We start from the raw sequence: 24,036 nt of genomic DNA, 5'->3' as shown, positions 1-24,036 counted from the left end.
TTTTCATATAACGGTAAATTTCAGAAATGCTTGAAATTTCAATATTTTGAAATTTAAGGACGCTAGTTTACTTAAAATTTATACACGCCGGCTTATCATGTAGCGGTAGATTTCGGAAAGGTGGAAAACATATATTTAATACTTGCCCCGGGTATTTAATGTTCGGCTCCGCCCGAACTTAGACTTTCTTACTTGTTCTATTTAAAATTGCTTAAAAATAAATTTGAAATATCTATTTAATACCATTTAAACGCCTCCGAGTCATTTTCTTTTCATGTCAAAAATCCATACAGACGAAAGAAGAAAACCATCTTCGAAAATAAATTGGTATGCTTGTATCACCATTTCATACAAACAACGGAACTTTGCTCTCTCACTGTTAGACATACAACTTCTTATTATGCTATTTGTGTGAATTGAAATCGAAATCCTGTTGCGATTGTTTATTTTCAATTAATATCTACTTAGATAACATGCAGACACATATCTCTACTATTGACCGAGCCAACCAGCCATCCAGCCATCTAGCCAACCAGTGACGCAGCAAACGTTGTCCACCAAAAGGAGCTCACAAATTTTATAGCACATTCAATTGTATGTACGCACGTGTATTTCCAGCTTCGTGAAGTTTACGTAAGCGCATCGTTAACTTCATTCTTGGGCAACACATCAAATCGATTGTTTGTCGAATATTCACTAAATCCATACAGTCTGCTACACTAGGGCTGCCATAATCCTGAACCCATCGGCCAGGACACTTATTCCCAATAAATACAGTTTATTTGGTTCCGGCGTTGCATTATTTTGAAGTAATTTCTGATATCATAACCAATGTAGTTTTGCGGCACAATCCGTAGAGCTGAATGTCTGATGATGATGAAACACTCAAGTTCTGAATTTTTTAAATCATAAAAGAAAAAATTTCTATTGACGGTGACGTAAGTTGGAAAAATGTTTGGCGCTCTTAACGCGGTATTGAATGCCTTATTACCATTAGCGAATCTCCAAATATCCTAAAATGCGCTTCATGATCGTTTTAGCAATTTTGTATATGCATAACCAAAAGATAATTTACGTAGGCTGTCTGAAGAGAAGCCAATAAGGACTGAAAAATGTGCTTGCTTCTATTAAAAATTTTCTATTTAAAATTTACGCGAATGTACTTAAGTATAAGTATGCTTGTATTATATAGCATTACACCGTGCGACAAAAAAACAAAAATTTTAAAACACATGAGAAACTCAACATATTCACAAAACTAGGAGCCAAATATAGTATAACTGCGTTTTCAATTTTTCTCTCTGACTTCAGGATTTTTTTTTGTAAGAACTTTGAAGTTTCTAGGATATGATTGAATAAAAAAATTACCTAAAGGATTTGGTGCATTGAAGTGCAACAATATGGTTATCAATTAAAAGCGAAAATTCTGTAGAATTGAAAAAAATTACATTTGTTGGAGCACTAGGACGAATAAGTGCTAAAACAGTCCTTTTAAAATTTTATCCTTGAATATACTTGGAAATTTCTAATATTTCTTTGTGAAAAAAAAAGTATGTCAAGGACTAATATGTAAACTACCACATCCAATTTCGTCCTACTAACTTTACTAGTTTTAGATACAAAAATTTTACACTTCCCTTTATAATATGCGGATAGTTACAATGTACATAAATAAAGATACTGGAACCATTACACTGTACAACACTCGGCTGGGTATTGGACCCAACTAATTTTTTATTTTTTTTGAGTCATAGGTAAAAAGTAATTTTTCCGTTTTTCGAAGTTAGCTTCCCAAATCGAGATATGGGCCTTCGAAGTTCGAAATAGGACTTTTGGTAAAAAATTATTTTTTATTATTATATGTAAATAAATAAAAAATTAAAAATATAGACGTAGTCCGCCTTTTGCTTTTATCTAAATGGTATATAACTTCTTTGTGCAAACTTATAAGGTGACAAATATTGGGTCTTCGAAAAATTAAAAACCTTATATTTCAAACAATTTTGAATTGATTTTTAAAAAATTGGTATCGTTGTAAACGTGATTAAACCCCATTCGATTTACATCTTTGTATACTTCGTGTGTAAAAATTTGAGAAAAACATTTAAAAGAAAAAATATCTTTTTTTATAAAAAAAACCGTAGGTATATCATAAGGTCAGTTTGTTCTTTTAGAGCGCATACATGGTTCGATAATAATGATTCCAGTATCTTTGTTTATGTATGTATTATGTTACTATCAATATCTTATAAAGAGAAGTGTAACCTTTTTTTTTTTATCTAAAACTAATAAAGTTAGAAGGACGAAATTCGGGGATGTGGTAGCTAACATATTAGTCTTTGACATATATTTTTTTCAAAAATAAATATTGGAAATTTCCGAACTCCTTTAAAAAAAAAAAATTCTGACGTCAGAGAGAAAACAAAAAGCGAAGTTTTACTATACTTGGCGCTCACGGTTTTACAAATAGGATTAAATAAGCATTATAAGTCTCAATAAAACGTATTTGATCTGAACCTTAAATATTTTAATTCCTTAAAGAAGCATGAATTTTATGAACTAAAAACAGCTTTAAAAGAACTTCCTCAAAAGGCCTTCAGAACTACGTCCTATAAATGCCCTTCTGGAAGCTCTTCTTTGAGTAGCGAAAGCAGAAGCCCTTCTATTTGTGTCACTCCGTACCAGAAAAGGAAGAAGACTTGACTTTCAGAAAGGCCTGAAATTATCTACTACGTAGTATATGTGAGCACTCAAACGAGTACATGTTCAGGAACTTGCAATTTTGGCATTTGCCGGAAGATATAACATTTGATTTTAACCAAATAAACTAAACGGAATAATGGAAAACTCACCAGATATTGTTTAACATGTTAGAAAAAATTTCATTATCGATTTTCGACTACTACTGCTTTATTCAAAGCGAAAATCTGCTAAAAATTAGATGGGTGTCTGCATTGACCTTTATTAAAAAACCAAGAGAATTTCAGTGTGAACCAGGACACCCGGGCAATTTGTTTAAATCAGGACAAATGCTGTAAAACCAGGACATATGGCAGCCCTATGCTACAGCCCTCGTGTTTGCAAATAAGGCAAGCAGAAGGAAAGTGCTGCCTGCATCTTTGACCTTTTCTTCTGGCTTATGCAACAGCCAATGCTTCTTGGTTCGCTCGTCTTGTTGAATATCCCCCAAATTGTATGAGTTTCTCTTTTTTATTGGACATATCATCGTTGGCATATCCTGCAATTATCGACCATTTTACGCTTGACTAAGCAGAGCATTGTACGCTCAATTGGCTGATAGGATGATAGATAGATGAATTTGGTGGTGGCAGAAGGGATAAGATTGAATTTAGCAAGTGTTATGCAGAGTGACGGGAAGTGGACTTTTGAATAAAAAGTTACTTGAAATTAGGTAAATATTTCATCGTTCTATATACGGAACGGGCTTTTAATTGGATTATAAAAAAAAAATTTCTCCATTTCTCACTATAGGTCAGCTATGCTGTCTTTTGGGTCGAAATATCTCCTAATTTAGATTATTGCTCTGTAATTTACCTTCATTTTCCAAATTTTCTTCGTTGTGATGTCCTTGACCTCTTCTATACGCTGTTACACTTCCACGACAAGCAATGCGCAGCCCTTGCTCAACCAGCAGTAGTGCACTGGAACAAAAATTTTCAAATGCTTGAGAAAATCTTATTTGTCAATTTGATTTTCAGCATTGTTTATCATTTAAAACTAAATATTTTCTCAAATATTGTTGTCAAATATGTTTATTAATCTAAGACGAGTTTGAGATTTTTTTTTTTACATTTCGTTCCATTCCATCTGTGCCAACAATGCAAATATGCCAAAGTCGGTCGCTGTTAAATATTCGCAATTTGTCTGCTGTAAAATCGCTTCTCATTCGAGTGAACTGAAATGCATTTAATCAATTGATTTGTGTGAAAATTTTACGATAATATTATTTTGTTATTGATCGTTTTGTGACTGGTCTGCCGACATAAGCTACTGACTGGCCACTAAAACTTAAAACCGAAAGAAAGGAATAGTCTGATGCATCGGTACTAACCAACAAGTTGCCTGCTTAAAATGAAGTAATATTTTTATGTTACAAAAATATGTATATATGTGTATGCTCTATTTAAAATGCAATAAATAAAACAACAAAAAATCGTTTTCTATCAAACGTGTGTGTTCCTTTTACATGCATCATTGGCAATGCTATACCAATATTTCAACTGGATTTCATTTAGTTCCGCTCCTTTCATGCTTAAGAAAAAGTTGGGAATCGGGAGCAAAGTTGGAAATTGCGGCTGGCGAATTAAATCATTTTGCTTTTGCGATCACATTTTGTAGGTAAGTGAAGCAACCAAAGCTTATTTATGTAAGCGAGCTTATTACTCACTTTTGTAGATGCCACATTCCTCATGCAACTCTCCAGCCTTTGGCTGCTAAGTAGTAATACCTACCATAAATCGGCACCCGTTCCAGTGCCTACATATGTAGTGGCACTGTGGTGGCTACTATGGTGAATATGAACGATCACTATTCGAAAACAACCCACCGTTAGCGAGAATCCTGGGCGACCTCCCCTCCGCCCACTAGCATGTGTTGCCAAGTTATCGCAGTAATTTTATTTTTTCATTGTCAATTGCAAATAAAGTATTATTATTAGGTACACATTTCAGAGGGATTACACTTTTTATTTCATTTAAACTTTAAACTAACTCTAGTTGTTATTTGTCATCTTGTACTAAAGCATAATGACATATTTACAAATGTAATGTAATAAGATTTTCGTTGGCGTTGGTAGCTGAATTTGAAGATATGGTTTTATGTACATATATAAGAAAGTTTACGTATATAACGGATTACCTCCTAAATTCCTTTTTGAATTTCCCCTAGACGCATTTTCTTCCCTCCAAAGCTTTTCTCCAAATATTTGGTCCTCCTAAATTTACCCCTAGGGCAGTCAAAAGTTCCCTAAATCTAGGAGGAAAACTGATAATATGGCAACACTGCCCCTAGCCTACTTACCGTCACCGAACGCTCACAATGTTCCATTAGCGTTTACCGCCCGAAACATCATTACTTAGAGACTCGTTGCTGCCGCTGATAGCCGCCGACTCTGACCGCAGATACGGATTCAAGAATGATAGAATTCAAGATGCGCCAATTGAGCTGAGAGCAACCGGGAGTGACGTCAAAAAATACCAGAATGAGAGGTCAAAAACGAACTCAACAAGAAGAAGAGAAAGAATCGAGCAACAGGCAGTGTTGCAAGTTTGGAATTTGAAAAAGCACCAAATTTTTATTAGTGTATTTAATAGACTTTATATGCATAAAAAATTTCATTGTAAGAATGCCGATTCAAATTAATAAAATTCAATTACAAATTTTGTGTCCTCAAACTAAAAACAAAACCACCAAAAGTGCACCGCAATTTTCGAGTTTTGAATACGCACTAAATTTAGTGTGAAAATCGGCAAGTTGGCAACAGTGAATGCGAATAAAAGCATTTTGTGACGTCAGCGAATTTGTGGATGTTGTCAAATCGACGAAGAGAGGGTTAGCGGTTCGCGAATGGCGTCACCTACAATTTCTGCATCGTGATACCGACTGGTGTCAGTCCCTCTCTCCTGTCATCGCTGCTACAATCGCTACAACTCGCAAACACTATCTCTCTCCATTCAGCGATTTTATGAATTTTGGAAGCTGGGGGTTTTATCGGGAGTGTGGAGAAAAAAAAATTTGAAACAGGTAGTCCTCCTCAAAAATATTTTCGACAGTAAACTTTGCAAAAACTCTATAGTTTTAAATCAATTTAATTTATCTTATTTTATTTTATTTATCTTATCAATTAAATTAAGTAAAAATTTCCAAACACGTGGTAACCTACCACAATAATATTTTCTACAGAAGTGCTCTAAGAGGGTTACTCTTTCTTTTGACAGCTACATTGCAATCTTTACTTTATCTAATTAATTTACCTAAACTGCAATTTTCCTCCAGGTGGCAAATCTCTAACCACCAACCAGCATTAACAGAAACGCCAGAAACGCTTCAGCTCTGAAAGTATTCAACGCGTGCCGCGATGATGGTAACAGAGGAAGGCCTCCTCTGTATTGGAAAGATCAGGTGGAGAAGCACTTGGCTTCACTTGGAATTTCCAATTGGCGTCAGTTGGCACAGAAGAGAAACGACTGGCGCGCTGTTTTGGACTCGGCCAAAATCGCTTAGGCGGTTACAGAACCAATCTAATTTCTAATTTCTTTTCACATATATTTTAAGTTAGAAATCTGGTAATACATCGGTAAAAATTACATTCAATTCCAGTTTTTTTCGAGTGTTGCGCGTACAAACATATTGACAGGCAGACAAAAATTGTTAACATTTTAAATTTGTCTTCTATTGCTCTAATAAAGGCCTCCAATATTAACTTTTCTTTAATAACTATATGCTGGCTGTTGCAATTTTATTATATGTGTGTGTACAGATATTGGATGTTCTACAGTTTGTTTTTATGCGCACTTCTGAGATAAGATTTGTAGTTAAGAATTTACGCCCAAAAACAAAGTACTACTTCGGAGTAAAGCTCCAATTTCAAAGGCACGACTCATTGTGGATGAAGGACGCAGCAGTCACGCCATCACCCAGAATATAAAAAAACCTTGGATACCCCGTTTTAGAATCTCTCAGAATATAACTTTATTAAAGAGCTATGGTACTTTTATCTCTTCCATGTACGATTTTTTGTTTGCTTTAACTGGTTTAACCAATTCTCTGCGCCTTGTAGGTTTAAATGCTCCTTAAGACTACACATAACATCACATTTCATTACTATTCATCATACTATTTGAACGTTCTATGCCGCATTATCATAAATTGAGTGCGCCTCTACCAAACGCTATTACGACTATAAAGCCAATCATACATATCCTTATAAGTTGCGCAACTTACTGAAGTCTGATAGCATGCACACGTACTGCGACACAAGTACATAATTCAAGGCTTCCAATATCAGCTCGTCGTCACGCAATGAACTTCCCATTACCTCTTAAGTCACTAGTTACATGTGTACGAATTTCCATATATTTTCAAAGCGTACGCATCTCTAACTTACGCGAGTATATACTGATTATCCTTAATCCAGCCACTCGTTCAATGCGACGTATAAAATTTTTAGAAACCTCGTTAGGATTTGGCTTAGTGGCAAATACTAAATTGAGAAGGAGCAGAAAGTATGGCGTATAAAAGACGTACCGGCGTATAAAAGACTTACCGGCGTACAGGCCTTAAACTCGGCACAAGCGGCGACTTGTAAGCTATTGCAAGGATGAGTAGATTTACAAATTGATGAAGCCTGCAGGCGCCTTTTAGAAAAATTTACATACAGCACTGCGAAAGAGCAGCGACGACGACGACGGCGGTGGAAAGTTCAGGCTGCGTGAAGATAAAGTGGCGGATGTGGCTGGCACACTGTCGGTGGCTTTCTTCTTACAACTTACTTCAATAAACGCGTGAGTATAATAAGCGCATATTTACATTAGGGTGGTCCAAAAATGCATGAAAAAAGTAAAGTCGGAGTTTTACTGCTCTTACCTCACTATTTAGGATTGAAATAAAAAATTATACATTTTTATTTTGAAATCAAAAAAATATTCAGAGGTCGCTCAAAGCGCTAAAAGTTTTCTATGCATTTTATGTGCATATTAAATAATTGTATTATTATTCTAGTATTATTATTGGAAGTCTCCTGAAGAGAAACAGAGTGTTTTCCGATCGAAAAATATTGATTTCCAAGAATTCTATACTATTTCCACAAAAAGATGTTTGTTTTTTCGATATAAAATGCATGGAAAATTTTGAGCGGTTTGGTATAAAAATGTTTTGGTTTAAAAAAAAAAAAAAAACAGGGGTATTTTTTTTTTTATTGAACAATCCTAGGGAGTGAGAGCATTAAAATTCTGAACTTTTGGATCGCCCTGATGTAAAACTTTAGATTTCTAAAAGCAAATAATTTTATTCGATAAAAATATATATATTTTTAACGATTTCTACGAAAAAACGTATTTTCACCTTATAAAATATATGGAAAATTTCGAACCCCTCAAACCTTCAAACTTTTCTGTAATTTGATATTTTTTCCATATTTCCATTAGTTTATTTTTCTATAATTCTGGGGGAGTGATTTTGTATTTGTGCACCAACCTAATGCCCTCACATACATATTTGGGGCATTCCTTACCAAAATGGACGTGGTTCACACTTCATGTGTTTGATTTGTATCAAATTTTTTAAGGTTGATGGATAAACATAAAAAATAAATAAATATGAAATTTGAGTTTGATTAATACATTTTTAAAAACTTTGCAGCACAAATATTAAAACAAATCGATTTAATAGTTTCCCAAATATCTCGAGAACGGGGCGAGGAAAAAATTGTAGAAGAATCTCACATACACACATCAAAGTTCTTTACGAAAATAAAAATGTTAAAATTTTTTTTTTTTATTGAAAAGTTTTTGAAATTTTTTGTTAAAAAAATTAGTTTTTGAAAATATGCCATCTCAAAAAAAAAATGAAAAAAATCACAATGGTAGCTCTGAGTATTGCGCAATATTTGAGTATAATGGTATAGGGTGGACTCTAAAATAATTTGAGTTATAATTTTTTTTTACACCGAAGTTGAGTAAAATTAGTACAATACAAATTAAAATTTTTTTTTTTTTTAATTTTTTTTAGTAGTTATGCAGTTTTGTATCCCATTAGATTTTGTAACGGTAATGTACAAGCTTTAAGCTCTTGCGCAATTGCGTTGATTTTTATTATTTTTATGCTGACGGCTTTTGCACTTCTTTCTTATGGAAGAAAACTCGTAAAACCATTTTCAAAGAAAATAAAAAAAATTAACGCCAGTTTTGCTATTGCTTAAAGTTTGCACTGCTAAAATTTAATGGGCTATACAACTTCATACTCAAACAAATTCTAAAAAAAAAAACTAAAAAATTTGTAAATACGTAATATACTCATTTTACTGAACTTCGGTGTAAAAAACAATTTCTAACTCAAATTATTGTAGAGTGCACCCCATAATACTATACTTAAAATTTGCGTAATACTCAGAGCTACCACTGTGATTTTTTTTTAATTTTTTCTGAGATGGCATATTTTCAAAAACTATTTTTTTTTATCAAAACATTTGTATGTGAAAAATTTTTCAAGAAAAAAAATTTAAAAAATATTTATTTTCATAGATAATTTTGTGTGTGTGTATAAAAATTTTAGACAAATCAAACACATAAAGTATGACCCCTACATTTTGTTATGGAACGCCCCATATAAAATATACGGAAAATTTCGAAACCCTGGAGCCATGATTAAATATTTAGCAATTTCAAAAAATACATGTAAATTTTTGTTTTTGTACTTCTGCTATTTCTATTTGTATATTTTTCTATAATTCTAGTATTTGTGCATTACCCTAATGTTCACCCATACATACAAATGTACATAGCTACCCAACAAGCATTTCAGTAAACGTTTTTAAAAATAACTTAAATTAAGTTTGCTATAATAAGCGTTAAATAAGCATTTTTAATATTAAGCTTATTAAAAGTTTTTTCAAATAAACCTTTAATAAGTTTTGAGAGCGAATGTTTATAAATAACTTAAACTTATAAATGAAATGTAAAAGTCAACGACATGAAGTAGTAAATATAAAATTTTTTCAATCGTAAGTGACGTGTTTACGATTTTTTAAATATATTATTAAAAGAAAAAATTAAATAAAACCAATGCGGTAAAACAAGAAAATCCAATCAAGGACCCGCTGCGCTAATCGGTGGAGCATTCGAGTTTCCAAATGATGAGTTCCCCTTATCCTTTCTTAGTTTAACATTCAATTAAAAATGTATTAAATTTTTTTCAGAAAAGTTCATCAATGAGAATGGCGGCGATGAAGCGGAATATATAGCTGCATCGATGTCGCTTTTCCAATTTGCCAATAACCGCAAGTAATTGAAAGCACGCAACAAGATGTAATAATTAACTTTTTTATGCTTAATTTGTATGTGTTATTGTGAATTTGTATGCTAAAATGTCTATTCCCTATTTATATTTTCGCGACTGTAGATGAGTCCGCCGAAAATTCGTATTTCGTTTAGTTTCTAGATGTTAAGCAATCTATGTATGAGTTTTTAATGAAATATCTTTAAATAAAGGGTTATAAAAATGTTTATAAAAAGCTTTCTTTTGAAAATTTTTAGTAAGTTTATATTGATACGCTAATAAAAAAACTTTTTTTGAACCTTTATTATAAGTTTACACTTTTACGCTTATAAAAAGCTTTCTTTTGAACATTTATTACAAGTTTATATTTCTACGCTTATAACCAATGTTCCTTTTCGATTATATTACGCTTACTTCCAAGCGTTTTATAAACAAAAAATCAACGTTTTGAAAGCTTAATGTTTATAATTGAAAACTTAAAAAAAACTTTCTTTAAGTTTATTTTGCTTGTTGGGTATTGAGCGCATAACAAAAAAGCCGGCAGGCATCGCACAAACTTTCTTTAACCAAGCCACCTTTGTTCAACTAACATTTTTCCTATGGATTATATGCATACATATGTTCTGATACAATATCGCCAGATTCTGAGACTTAAATTGTAGCTGTTGATGCTGACAGTTTGCAGGTGATTGAGCGGCTTGTTCGCATAAAAGTGAATTTTACAAAGACGACAATGCGCTCAAGATTGAGACCGGCATGCGTGGGAGGAACGTTTCACGAACGTATTGTAGGAAATGAGTAATTTAAAATTGTGAAAGCAGAGCAATCACTTATTGAATTGAGTATGTAAACGAAAATGATTGAATAGGCGCAATTTTCCGTGAAAAGTGTTGTGTGAATGATTGAAGGATGCACGCGGAAGAGAAGTGAAAGCGTGTGAAAGTTATTATCCAAAGTGGAATTATTTCTTTAAAATTTTGATGGACTACTGAAAATTTGTATTTCTTTGGCTTTCGACTTAATCGATCATAGAATTTTTATATGAGTTCGTGTAAGGCAATGCTGGGGGTATCAAAAGTCAAAAAAAAAAAAAAAAAAATACCCAATTACCTTTATGGACATTCCGTGCTCTGATATGGTCATGCTTAGAATCTGGACAGAGAGTAGGGGACTCTGAATAAACCCCGATAAAACAGAAGTAATTCTCTTCCCAAGGAAACATGGGCTTCTTGCGCGCTCCCCGCTAATTTTCATATGTGGGAAGATTCCTTTGAAGGAGAATTTTAAATATCTAGGAAGTTTACATGGAAAGAAAGTTTACATGGAAAACTAGTACAGAGGGCATGGTTAAGAAACCCAACATTTCATTATACACTTGCAAGCACGCGATCGGAATCAAATGGCGGTTAACACCTCGCATTACTCATTGGCTTTACCATTCTGAAGTTAGGCCTCTGGAATGCTTATATGGTGGCCATCAACTCAAAAGGCTAGTAATCTAAAACTCCTTAGTAAGGTCTCTGGCGGTGCAGGAATAAAAGCAATCTAAGGCTTCATAAAAGCTTCAAAATGGTTCTATGAAATATAGTTAATGAGGTTTCTGTCTTTCACAACGGTATAACAATGGACCTGCGGTGTCTAATCGAGTTGGTCTTTTGAACTGACTGCCACATTAACCTAACCTTAGCTATTTATTTCCCTTGAAAGAAAATCCAGTATCATAGTATTTAAAATCCAAACTAAATTAAATTTTAATCAAAATTTATTGAAGCCTCCAAAAAATTGTCAAATTTTCGATCTTACAACAGCAAACCACCAGAGGCCGAAACAGATGGCAAGTGTGACACATTCTTTTTGAAGTCATCCACCGAACAAGCGTAAGAATAACCAGTAGTAATATCCGTGCGCTTCCAGTTGATATAATCGACTTGGTCCGCAATATCCGTGCAAAGTATATAGTCCTCCTTAATCTCAGCCAAGGTCAAATGCGGGTTATTCACACCAATGAAGACAATACCTTTCTTGCTGGTACGCTCAATCACAATACGGAAGTACAGCTTAGGCACAGGAATCAGCCCATTATTGTTACTATCATAGGCCAAGTACAATGGTGTCTGCACACCATTCGCATTGGGCAGTGTGGTCACACCGTAAACGCCGGTATAGCAATCCACGTACCAATTAGCAGACGAAACCTTAGCGCGCACACCATCTTCTATGCGTGCCCAGTTGCCGGCATTGAAGACTTGCCATTGCGGCGCAGCGTTGATGAATAAGAAAGTCGCGCGCTGCTCGCTGGCATAGTCGAAGTCAGCTTTGGCGGCCATATGACCGCGTGCCAGATAAATATTCTTGTTGGAGTTAAAATATTGGCTAGCATCACCTCCCAATTGTGAGTTAATGGTTGCCTCCTGTGTAGTTTGTTTGTATAAATTGTCAACGTTTTTGCCATCGAAGAAGCCAGCGGTTTGGAAAGTGATGCGATCTACGCCAGTTTGATAGTAGTTGCTGCCCGGATTGAGATCGTGATGCACATAACGTGTCACCTCTTCGTCTTCATCGAAGCAGACTTCGTACTGTTTGGCGAAACGGCTGGAGGAGATTTTGAAACCTACGCGCACCATAACGCCACCATTACATGAGGCGCCGGACTTTTCAGCTACAAAACCTGGCCAGGAATTGCAAGTCAGTTCCTTGAAGGAGTAAGTGGTGCCATCGACCTTGAAGTTGCTGCCACTGACGCAGGTGGCGGTGATGAGGGTTTTGGAAATTGATGAAAATTTTCCAGGGCACCACATCTCCAAAGTCTTGCCCTTATCAACAACCATAACACCGGTGGCATCATAGGGATAGAATTCCTCTGAGTCTGTCTTCAAGTAAACAGGCTGCGGGCTGGGTAGGCCGCCGCGTATGGTTACTTTGCATTCTAAGTGGGGCGAAAGGGAATGATTTATACATACATATGTATGTAAAAAGCTTGTAAAATTTTTCATATATTTTTTCTAAACTCACCGCTCGCACGTCCTTCAATAACTTGCGGCACTTCAGGTGCATTTGCGTAGACTTCTTCTTCGCCCTCGTTGTAGGGTTCTGGTTCAATTGCTTGCGGCACTTCAGGTACTCCTTCGGAGATTTCTTCCGGGGCCACATTGTAGGGTTCTGGCCTCACGTAATCCTCTTCACCGCCATTGATGGGTTCAACGTATAAGCCACGCTCGAAAATAGGCGCAATAATTTCTTGCTTATTCTCACTTAATGGCTCTGGCTTAGCATACTCCTTATCTCCAACGCTGATGGGCACGATCGGCTCTGGTGGTTGAGCATCGATCGCTTGCTCCGGACTACCAATTACACCGGCAGTGCAGCCTTGGAGGAGGCAGCAGCTGCCTGCTACGAGCAGCAATAACGTCGTTGTTAACTTCATAATAACCAATTTGGTTTTGGCCATCGCAGTCTAGATGGGTTGGCCTTAAATACCAAACTGATAAGAAATGGTAATAATGTGTCTTCTTCTCCATATTGCCACTATTTTTGCTCATTAAAGGCGCTCGATTTTTTTTTAAATATATTTTGGCCATAAATTTGTAGGGATTTTATACGAAATGATAGGCGTTAAATCAGTGTGAAGTGTGAAGTATATCATGATTATTTTGCAATTCTTTCTTGGTTCTGTGATAGCCCGCCGGACTATCTGGCTCTTACGTCCATTTAATAATCAGTTTAAAATACGCAGTGATTTCTTATCTTCAAGTAGTTTTCATCTAATGTGGGCACTCGTACAAACCGAACTCAGCTGGTACTTTTTCATTGATTATTGTGTCAGACTGTAATATATCGTCGCTTGGCGAGTAATACCTCGTATCCGCCAAATACAATAAAAATGCAAAAAAAAAAACATTTTTTTTCTTCAAAACGTTAGAATGGTGATTATAAGGCTGCTTTTACACCGTGCTATAAGTAGATACTTTATGTGCCCGAAATGTGATTGAAGACATTGGAACTTAACCTAAGCCAAGTGGCCAAAGGTGAAAATATTTATTTTTCACTTGATCCTGGCTCAGCCTTTAGACTAATCCATTTAACCTACGGTTTTGATTTGTTGAAATTTGCCTGTTGAAATTTACCTGTTCGTGAAAATATCCCTGCAGAAGTGGATTTGTTAATGCTGGGCCTGCTTTCGTTTTTATACATTTGTAAATGCTGGTGGACAACGAGGTACGTTCCGATCCCGAAGCCACTACGCAAATTGTTGATGTAGGTAAAAATAATAAGACTACTACTTTTATTTGGTATTCGACTCTGATTACCCTGATAAGAGTGGGTGCCAACATTTGCATAGGCTCTTAGGTCTATTATCTTCAATAAATATGGAATATTATAGTAACAAAACTTTCGAGGATTATACTGGAAAGGGCAGTCAATCTATGGCCTGAGCGAAAATCAAAAGCCAGGATGGCTATGAAGCTAGCCACCCCACAGGGGTCTGTTAGCCAGACTCTAGCGGTATATGCTGATAAATGGTAATGAAAATCAATGCCAGAGCAATCGTCGCGATGGAAACTGTTGCCGATTTATCTCAATAGATAGAAGTTAAGCGACTTCTACAGCACCACACCGCTAGAATGCTTAAAAATACGTCGCGCTATTGCAACCCCACGATGCAAGAGAGGCCATGAAGAACGAAAGCCTCGCAAGCAAGTTTCGAAAATGCACCTTGGGTTTATATGAAAGATCGGAAATCCTCGCTTAAAAAACAGTGATCGGTGGAGGAGCAGCAATCTGCATGCTAGGGTAGCCAGACCTTATTGAGGTTCAATAATTCTCATTGGGGTTCTTGACCGCTGTAACTAACTCGGCTGCATAGAGCGGTCGCAGTAGAGGTGTATGAAAGCGAGTCTACGACAAGATAGTTGCATGCTTGTTGGTGAGGGAGGTGGTTTTATTGGCGCTGTGCTTGAACGCAAGTGGTTGGACATACATTTATGGTCACTTACAGTCAGCGTCAAAAATATGAAAATATAGTTCATTCAACAAAAAAAGACAGCAGAATCAATTTTTTTATTTTTTATTTTATATAGAACTAGGGAAAATTTAAGATGTACGGAACAAATTTCATCAAAATTTTAAACTTTTAAATTCCATTTCTTAGAAAAATTTTTAGTATATAATTTTGTGGCCCATTATATTTTAGCATAATAAGGTGCAGTATTTATGCCCAGTTTTTTTCATTACTAAAATTTATGTCCTGTTTGTAATTGAACAAATATGTATTTTCAGTTTTATAATTATCCATTTTTTTATATCTAAGTTTCCACAAACTAATGTATGGGTTTCAAATGACCAATATTTATTTCCAAGTTTTCAACTGACCAAATATTTATATTTCGCCAAAAATGTATGTCCAGTTTTTAAGTCATGAAACAGTTGCATTGAAATTTTAAATTTTAGAAAAAATTTATGTCCCGTTTTCAAAACACTAAAAATTTATTTCCAGTTCCTAAATCAACAAAAATTTAGGTTATAGTTTTAAATTGTAGAAAAAAAAATTAATTTAAATTTTAAATATCGAAAATTTATGTGCAGTTTTCAGACTACCAAACGTTTAAGTCCACGCTATAAATTGTAAAAAAGTAGATATTCCATTTATGAATAGATAACCAAAAATGTATGTCCACTTTCCAACTACCAAAAATTGATGTCCAAGTTTTAAATTTGAGAAAAATTCATGTTCAGTATTGGAATGGCCAAAAAAATTATGTGCAGTTTGTGAATAAAAAAAAATGGTGTGAAGTATATAAATAAACAAAAATGTATTTCCGGTTCTTACTTTCGACAATTAATGAGGCATATTCTTGTTTTTGTACGAATCGAGAATTTTAAATTGTTGTACAGAAAATGACAGGAAATTTTCATGATTTTCGATTCATATGAAAACAAGAATACACTCCAATAAATGAAAACTCTAAAGCTGAGTTTCATTAACCAAGCTTCACAATTCTCATCATTGCTCTAATTTCTCGTATGACATATCATTATTTTGACGGGTTTGATCAGGCTATCTTGGATGTCAAAGATAAGAAATGTTTTTCTTTTTTAATAAATATTGGTTGAAATATACATATTTATACATATGTATACTAACATACGTTGACAGCATGAATGAAATTAAATTATATTCTTATCATAGCTACTTTATATTTAGTATTGATGTAGATAAGGGTGGTCCTGATAAATATAAAAATCCAAATGTTGCATGGGGCACTCTTTTACTTTGTTCCACGTAGACATCCCAAAAAATTTCAAAATTTTATTTTGAATTTTCTTTTTTTTTATATCGCAAAAACTTGAACTTCACATCTGATTAATTTGACATGTTTTTGACTTTTACTCATAAATATTGATAAAGTTGCTAAGTTATAGCCGGTCGAAAGGTCGTACTTGTTTAAAACTTTTTAATTTTTGTGTATGTCTTTCTTTTGTTCGCAGAACATAAAATTTAAATGTTGATATTTTAAGGTCCAAACTAATGTATGTATGTAAATATTTGTACAAACATCAAAGCATCTCTGAGTTAAATAATCACGACACGTGCGCGTACAAAACAAAATACGTATTTATCTAGAAATTATTTTGCTTGAAGTTGATTTCTTGAGCAATCTCACGAAATTGGTCTTAGCAGGCACATCTTCGTTTTCCAAGCTCAGTATCAGGATTTTCTTTATATGAGTATTGTAATGGTAGCAACTTTTTCAATGTTGCAGTGCTTCCTAATCGCTGTCCGTAATTCAATTAGCGCATTTTTGCGCCATTTTGATGCACTAGTCGCGGAGGTTATTTGTCTATGTGCACCCTATGTTGATTGGTCGAACCATTTTGATTCTTTAATGAATCTACCAATTTTGCTTACGGTAGTTCCTGATAGATCGGTAAATTGTGCTTCTAGTTGTTTACCTAATATTTTATATGCAGCTGCGGTAAATCCTGTTATGGGTAATCCTATTTTTGCCTCAAGTTTTTCTAGGGCCAGTGTCGCGAGATGTTTGCTACAATTCCTTACGCCTCTGTTCTTGATCTCTTAGCAGGTTCAAGGTGTTCGTCCTGTTGTAGTCAGGCCATAATTTTCTAGATATATTACAAGTCCCTATCTGACCACTTGTCTCTAGTCAGTTCAAGGGAATGCAAATTAATTTCTCTTTGGACTCTTCCAAAGGGGGCAACTTAAGGCTTTGGATTCGTCCAAACCGATTCCTGCCTCCGGCAATTCAGTAGCCGTCTTATTTGCATTCAATATTCCTATGTCTGTATTGTATTTCAGATCTACTTAGATCCTTTTGATTTTAACCCCTTCATATGAGGTTTATTACCACATCTCGTCTCCAAACGTTAGGCGTTTTTTTGCGAAAATCTTTTTTATAGAGAAGTACATTCGAAGGCTTGACATTGGCTGCAAAGGGCTAATCGCTATAATTGAGCATTTTTAATATTTTTCAGTCCAGGAATAAACTGGTACGTACCTCTAACTACTGGGGCACGGCGTTGGCCAAAATTTTTTAAGCTTTTGTTATGCTATCTTCAAATCAGTGTCGTAAAATAAATATGTTAAAGTTTTAAGCCTTAAATACTTTATTTCACAGTCACGGCTGCTGCAGCACCAAAGAAATCTCTATCAATTAATGAATCGGTGCTAACAAAAGCTGTTGGTAACCTTCATTAATTAACAATGCGCTGGCGCTGACGTGTGGTATCTTATCTGCGACCATAAGTACAAACAAATTTTAAGAGAAAAGTTTGCGCACCGATCCCCGAAACACTTAGCGCCACACTCTAAGGTCGTGATTTGGTTTAGCGGCAGGCCGGCTTCTTCTTTCACGCACCTAATTGCGCATTCAAGCATTCATTCACTGAACTTCCGTTTCCTAAACCACGACATTTGAGGGTTGAACGTGGCAGGTGGGCTTTTACGCGTTAGATTAGCAAACGAAAAGACAGGTTGGGAGAAAAAAATAATAAATGAATGAATCAAACAAGCAGGCATTAGGGCAGCTGTGAAATGGCCATACGCCAGCTGGCAATCGCTAAAAGCATTGGCGCTTCAATATGTCAAAGATTGGACATTGACATTAATTAATGGAAAATAAAATGGTCAATGATTTGGATAGGGAAAAAGTGAGAACAAGATCTAAAATAAATAAATAATAGTTGTACAAAACAGGACCAGCGACGACAAATACAATTAATCAGCGATGAAGGACGAGCAACAGGCAAATTGGCTAATTGTACAAAGAGCAGCCAAAAAAGCAAGAGACGCATCGCAACACTTCAATGGTAATCATGGTTGCCGTTTTGGTCCACATGGACTAAATTTGGTGCATTTCTTTTCGTTCTGTCCATTGGTCCAAATATAAAAAAAAAAATATGGAAAGGTAGCAAAACTTTAATCATAGCATTTAGTACATGAAAAGAATATTCGATTTCGATCGAAATGATATTAAATTTCATGAAATTATTACACCACATAAAGTTCTTTCTTGCCGCTACTCGACCAATTTCCTGCATTGATTAATGATGCAGACATAATTGAATTTCGATTTCGAAAATTGAGGCTGACTGAAGGTAACTTCGAAAAATGTACCAATATAGAACGTGGGATCAAGTAAGTTTGATTAAAAATGGATGTAGAATTTGGTGATTTAGTTTATAACGTTTTTAGTCTGCCTTACAGTTCCGCAGCAGCTGAGCTCAATTTTTTTGATGTAGCATTAATAAAAACGAAATTAAGAAGCAAATTATAATTTAAAACTTTAAATAATATAATGTTCATAATATACAATTGTAATGCCCTTTGGATGCAATACAAAAAAAAAATCGTTACAAAAACTGAACTGCCATATTTTCTTGATAAAGAGGAATAAACTCCACTCAATTTCCCAATGTAATAAAAATTGGTCTATTTCTTACCATTTGGTCAATTTTTTTTTCCGAAAAATAAATTGGAAATGGCAACCGTGATGGTAATTAAACTGAAAAGAACATTTGTCAGAAGGGCAGGGACATAGCTTGTCAAAGAAGCAACGGCAATAAAAAAATTTTCGCTGGCAACTAACAAGTAAATGCTCAAAAATACTATAGCCGGTAGCAGATTCCGAATAATTTGTGAAAATTGATGATTTTCGAGAATCAAAGAGAAAAGAGAAAACGGAAAAGGAGTGTAAAAGGCAAAGAGGATATTCCCCTGAGCAATACAAAAAAAAATGTTGACAACAAATTAACAACACCAATAACCATCAACCGGCGAACCGTTGCCAGCGCATTGGTAACGATGCTGGCGGTGCACAGTGCCGCGACTCCATACAAATGATGGACAAAAATAGAAGGAGTGGTCAGAATTGGCTGAAACTTCACACCTAGAAGTATTATGCCCCTCTAATTTCAAAAATGAAATCGGTTTTTCTATACCGGTTACTCATTTCGAGAAAACCGAGTTTTTTTTGCATTTTTATATGAAAATAGTCATTGTGGACATGTGTTGATATAAGTGGAAGGAGGCATCAGAATGGGCTGAAACTTTACACCTGAAAGGACTATATCACGGCAATTTAAGAAAAAAAAAACGTTTTTCAGCATCTCTTACCATTTAATTAAAAAAAAAATTTTTTTACAATTTTATAAAAAGGCAAAATAACTCATAATCATCGTAGACATATGTTTATAAAAACCGAAATAGTATTCAGAACTTGTTGAAACTTTACACCTAAAAGGACTAAGCCATGCTTATTTCAAAAATGCAATCGATTTTTCGGTACCGGGTACCCATTAAAAAAAAAAAGATTTTTTTTTTACATTACTATATGAAAGACAAATAAGGCATAATCATTGCTGATTGTGGTGTTTACGAAAACAGGAAGGAGTCGTCAGAATTTATTGAAACTTTACATCTGAAGTGTCTATATTACTCTAATTTTAAGAAAGTAATCGGTTTTTTGTAACGGGTACCCATTAAAAAAACATCGAGTTTTTGCACATGATTATTTAAAAATGAAATATGCCATATCATTGTTGCTAAGTGTTCAGAAAAATAGTCTTAATAGTCAAAATTCGTCTAAACTTTACTTCCTAAGTGAATACATATGGTAATTTGAAAAATTAAGTCGGTTTTCCTTACATGTTAACCTTTAGAAAAAAAAATTCTTTTGATTTCATTTAAAATAAAGCATAATCACTGTTAAGTAAGTAAGTAATAATAGCTGTTATATGGTAATAACATATAATATGTTAATAAAAACCGAACTAGTTGTTATAATCACTCAGTTTCAGAGTCCTCAGAAGAGGAGGAAGTGATCACTGATTCAAATGATTCCATGCTTTTGTCTGCTTCGTCACTTTCAACAATGTATTTATTAAAGCTGAGATCAGAACCCTTTAAATATTTGTTTCTCTGTTTTATATTTCTTTTTGTAAACTGGTGTCATTGCTCTATATATATATATATATATATATATGTATATATATATATATGTAAATCTTCGTATACCTTTGTTTTTGGCTCCCATACCGTGATGCATATTTAAGTATTTTAATTAGCTGATAATTTTTTTCATTTCAAAGCACCCTGTACCTCTTAACTTTTGTTTTGGCACTTTTAGCTTTAATTCAACACCTTATTTTTGAAGAGCGAACCAAAAATTTAGATCTTAGGGCATTCAGAAAAAGTATTGTAAATATAGATCAGCTAAAATAATACCAAAAAAAGGCATTTAGTCACTTTTTCAAAATTGAAAATTTTCAAATATTGGAAAAAGTTGGAAGAGATTTCGATTGTTTCTGTTAGTAGAAGGTCCAAACTACCATAACCAAAAAAAAAATTTCACGAACTTTCAAGATGTTTTTTTTTTTTTGTCTCCAAAGGTTGCCAATTTTCGGATTTTGGTATGTTTAATCATATATTTATTTATTAATAAAAAACAAATATTTGTATAAATTTTTTTTCCATGAACCATACATTTTTTGGTTTGTCGCATATATCTTTATCAAAGTGCAAAAGTTGATCTTGCTAGGAATAAAAATGTATTTTTAACAAATTTTTAACTGCGACCACTTTTATGTGCGAATCGCCGAAATGAAATGGTATGTAGAAAATAGGTGTACTTTGAGGGGGTGTGTGAGGCTGAAAGTTGTTTTTATCACAAAATAACTTATGAACTTCTCTTAGTTGGAGATTTAGCTGTAACTTGACATCAAAACATCTAAGTTTCAAGACAGTCGATTTTTGTATTTTTGTCCACCTTCGCGGCACTGTGCGGTGTAGCGATACTTAACAGGTGCCAAGGCAACGAAGTGGAAAAAAGCCAAACCGGCAAGCAAAAAAAGAGAACTAGCAGGTGAGAAAGAAAACATGAAAATAAACGAAACTACGGTCAACATACATATTCGTTTAACGATTTAAAAGTAAAAGGACAATTGAGTAGTGGTAAATGCAGTAAGTAACTGAGAAGAAGAAGAAGCAAAAAGCGTCGTAGCAGCACTGAAACCATTGACCGAAAGATATCCACTGAGACAAACCAACTGTGAGTATAATTAATTTAATTAGGTAAACGAAGGTGAAGGTGAAAAATATATATGTAATAACAACAACAATAAATTTGCCAGCGAAGTGACTTAGGGAGTGCAAAACCAATTAAATCTGTGTGGTACTTTCAGTGGCAGCGTTGCATGCGCCGTTTGTTACAAGAGAAATATATGAAAATTTAAATAAAAAAATTGTGTAAGAAAAAAAGTGTGTTAGCCTGGAAAATAAAACGCATCGAATGTGCAAATTTGTTGAGTGCCAAAGTGGTAGAAGGAAAAGAAAATGATTAATGAAAGGTGAACCGCGCAAGTTGCCTTTTGTTGTTTACAATTTTTGATCTGTAATTTAGACACATACATACATATCGTCGCTCGAATAAAGAAACAGTGTAAATGCCACATACACTATTATTCGATAATTGCACCATTGGATAGACTATCTATTATCTATCTAATCTATTAGAAAAATCTTTAGTTTTCTTAAATATCTCTTTGGCTCACTAATTTATTCCCGAAAAACGAAATTGTATTTGTATGGTTTGTAATGGTTTATAAAAACTTCCAATTCGTTTTTCTCAAAACTATACTTTTCATGCTACACTATTTCATTATTCCAGCGACGATATGTATATTTCACAATTTTGTACAACTTCCAGTTCCATTATAGTTCCACTTTCTTACACAAATTTTATAAACGCATACTCCAACGACTAAAAAATAGCAATAGAAGGATGAGCGATTAAAAAGTATTCACAGTCGCTAACTGAGCGACTAAGCGACACTCGCAATAGCATCGATAATCGATAATCGCTTAATAGTCGTTTATCTACTGCCAGTCGACATTCGCAATAGGGGTGAAATTCTTGGTTCTTGAAAAACTTTGTTATTTGACAGCTGCTAATTATGGACAACTAAAATGCTAAACATATTTTTGGTAATTTAAAGACTGCGAGTTTTAAAAGATGCACCAAAGTTTTTTTTCCAACGTAAAAACTACACATACAAATTTTTTGGCATGACATATACTTTTGGGCAATTTAAAAGCTATACATAATTTTCTGGTAATTTAAAAACTAAGCATAATTTTGATGTTACTAAAAAGAGGATATAGTTACATACAAATTTGTTCGGCATGACAAATATTTCCAGTTATTTAAAAGCTACACATGTTATATGTACCTAAATTACACAAATTTTTGGTGATGAATGATGTACATAAATTTTTGGTCATTCTAAAACTCGACATACGTTTTTCGCCATATAAAAACTGAACGTATTTTTTGACATAATCGACGGTTTTGGTTAATTTGACATGACATAAATTTTTAGTAGGTAATTTAATTGCTGACCATAAATTTGTAGAAATTCATTTGAAAACTGAATATAAATTTTTTGTCGCTTGAAAACTGGATATAAAATGAAAATAATGGTGATTAATGAATTTACATAAATTTTCGATATTGGAATATGAATCCAAATTACGAACGATAAAAATAGACAACGATCATGGAACGTGAGAACCTCTCAAAGCAACGTGAGAACCCCTTGTGAAGGAAGTGATGACCAACCCGTGTGGTATTTTGGGTGACGCTAGTGAAAGAAAAATATTCGTTTAGGCGCTCCTTCATAGCCATCTTAAATTGGCGCTTCACCGGAGAACTGTCCAAAATCCTCATGCCCATAAAATTTGTATGTAGCAACCCAAAATAAAGCGGCAAATGAATTTTTATTTTTTACAGGGCGTTGCGCTTTGAAGTTGGGTGCTTGACCCGTAGGATGGAAACCATTATACCATATGTGACGCTGGTAGGAACTCCATTAAAAGCACTAGTAAGGTTGCCATTGGAAGTGCTGTTAGGGATGCCACTAGAAGAATCAATAGGGGTAAAATTGGTGATGCCAGTAAGGATACCGGTCGAAGCACCAATACGGGTAGCATTACATGAATCACAAGCCCAGTTAATTTGATTGACGGCAAATGGCGTGCATTTTTTCTGAATAATTTCTATCCGTCGCGAGTGGAAATAAAATCAAGGATTCCAGATGATGATTTCATATTCAAGAATGCTCCCCACCGAAGCTACATAAAGGGCTTCCAGAGTAAGAGTCTTTGAAATATTTTGAGTTTATTAGCCTATAATGAAATGGACGTGGCTTACTACATTACCTAGATTATACCTAAATCTTTGATATCATTTCTCAGCGGTAAGGTAACTTCTCTCAATGAATAATGAAACCGTTTAGCATGGAGACTTCGAGAGCAATGCACAACGCAACTTTGAGACTTGGGTTAATTGTACCACATAAATATCTTAATACGTCCAAGTTCTGTTGTAGGTTTTGAGGTCTGAGAGATCTTTTATATCTTGGCCAACTAATTCGTGTGGGTTAAGCATTAATAAAAAGCAAGAAAAGAAGGGACCCATATAGATCGCTTGCGGAATACCCGAAGTCGCA

The 24,036-nt window shown here is 34.4% G+C and overlaps 2 protein-coding genes across 2 annotated transcripts in view; both read right to left on the bottom strand.

Moving 5' to 3' along the window:
• Positions 1-24,036, bottom strand: part of LOC118739068 (glycerophosphocholine phosphodiesterase GPCPD1-like) — a 481,215-nt gene that overhangs the window by 91,626 nt on the left and 365,553 nt on the right. The gene's annotated exons all lie outside the window — the stretch shown is intronic.
• On the bottom strand, positions 11,814-13,438 carry LOC118739070. Its single transcript, XM_036470193.1, has 2 exons — positions 13,027-13,438; positions 11,814-12,940 (listed from the first exon to the last, which is right to left on the bottom strand). Exons 1-2 carry the CDS (start codon positions 13,436-13,438, stop codon positions 11,814-11,816), a joined length of 1,539 nt encoding a protein of 512 aa, XP_036326086.1.

Source organism: Rhagoletis pomonella, unplaced genomic scaffold, assembly GCF_013731165.1.
Source record: "Rhagoletis pomonella isolate Grant_MI unplaced genomic scaffold, Rhpom_1.0 Rhpom_scaffold_00005, whole genome shotgun sequence".
Taxonomy (NCBI): Eukaryota; Metazoa; Arthropoda; class Insecta; order Diptera; family Tephritidae; genus Rhagoletis; species Rhagoletis pomonella.
This window is presented reverse-complemented; position numbering and strand designations above follow the sequence as displayed.

Bases quoted from the DNA above. Each gene is read 5' to 3' on its own strand.
- LOC118739070 (XM_036470193.1), bottom strand. From the start codon at position 13,438: ATGAAGTTAACAACGACGTTATTGCTGCTCGTAGCAGGCAGCTGCTGC. The intron at 12,941-13,026 runs GTGAGTTTAGAA...CGCCCCACTTAG, and splicing joins TATTGAAGGACGTGCGAGCG to AATGCAAAGTAACCATACGC.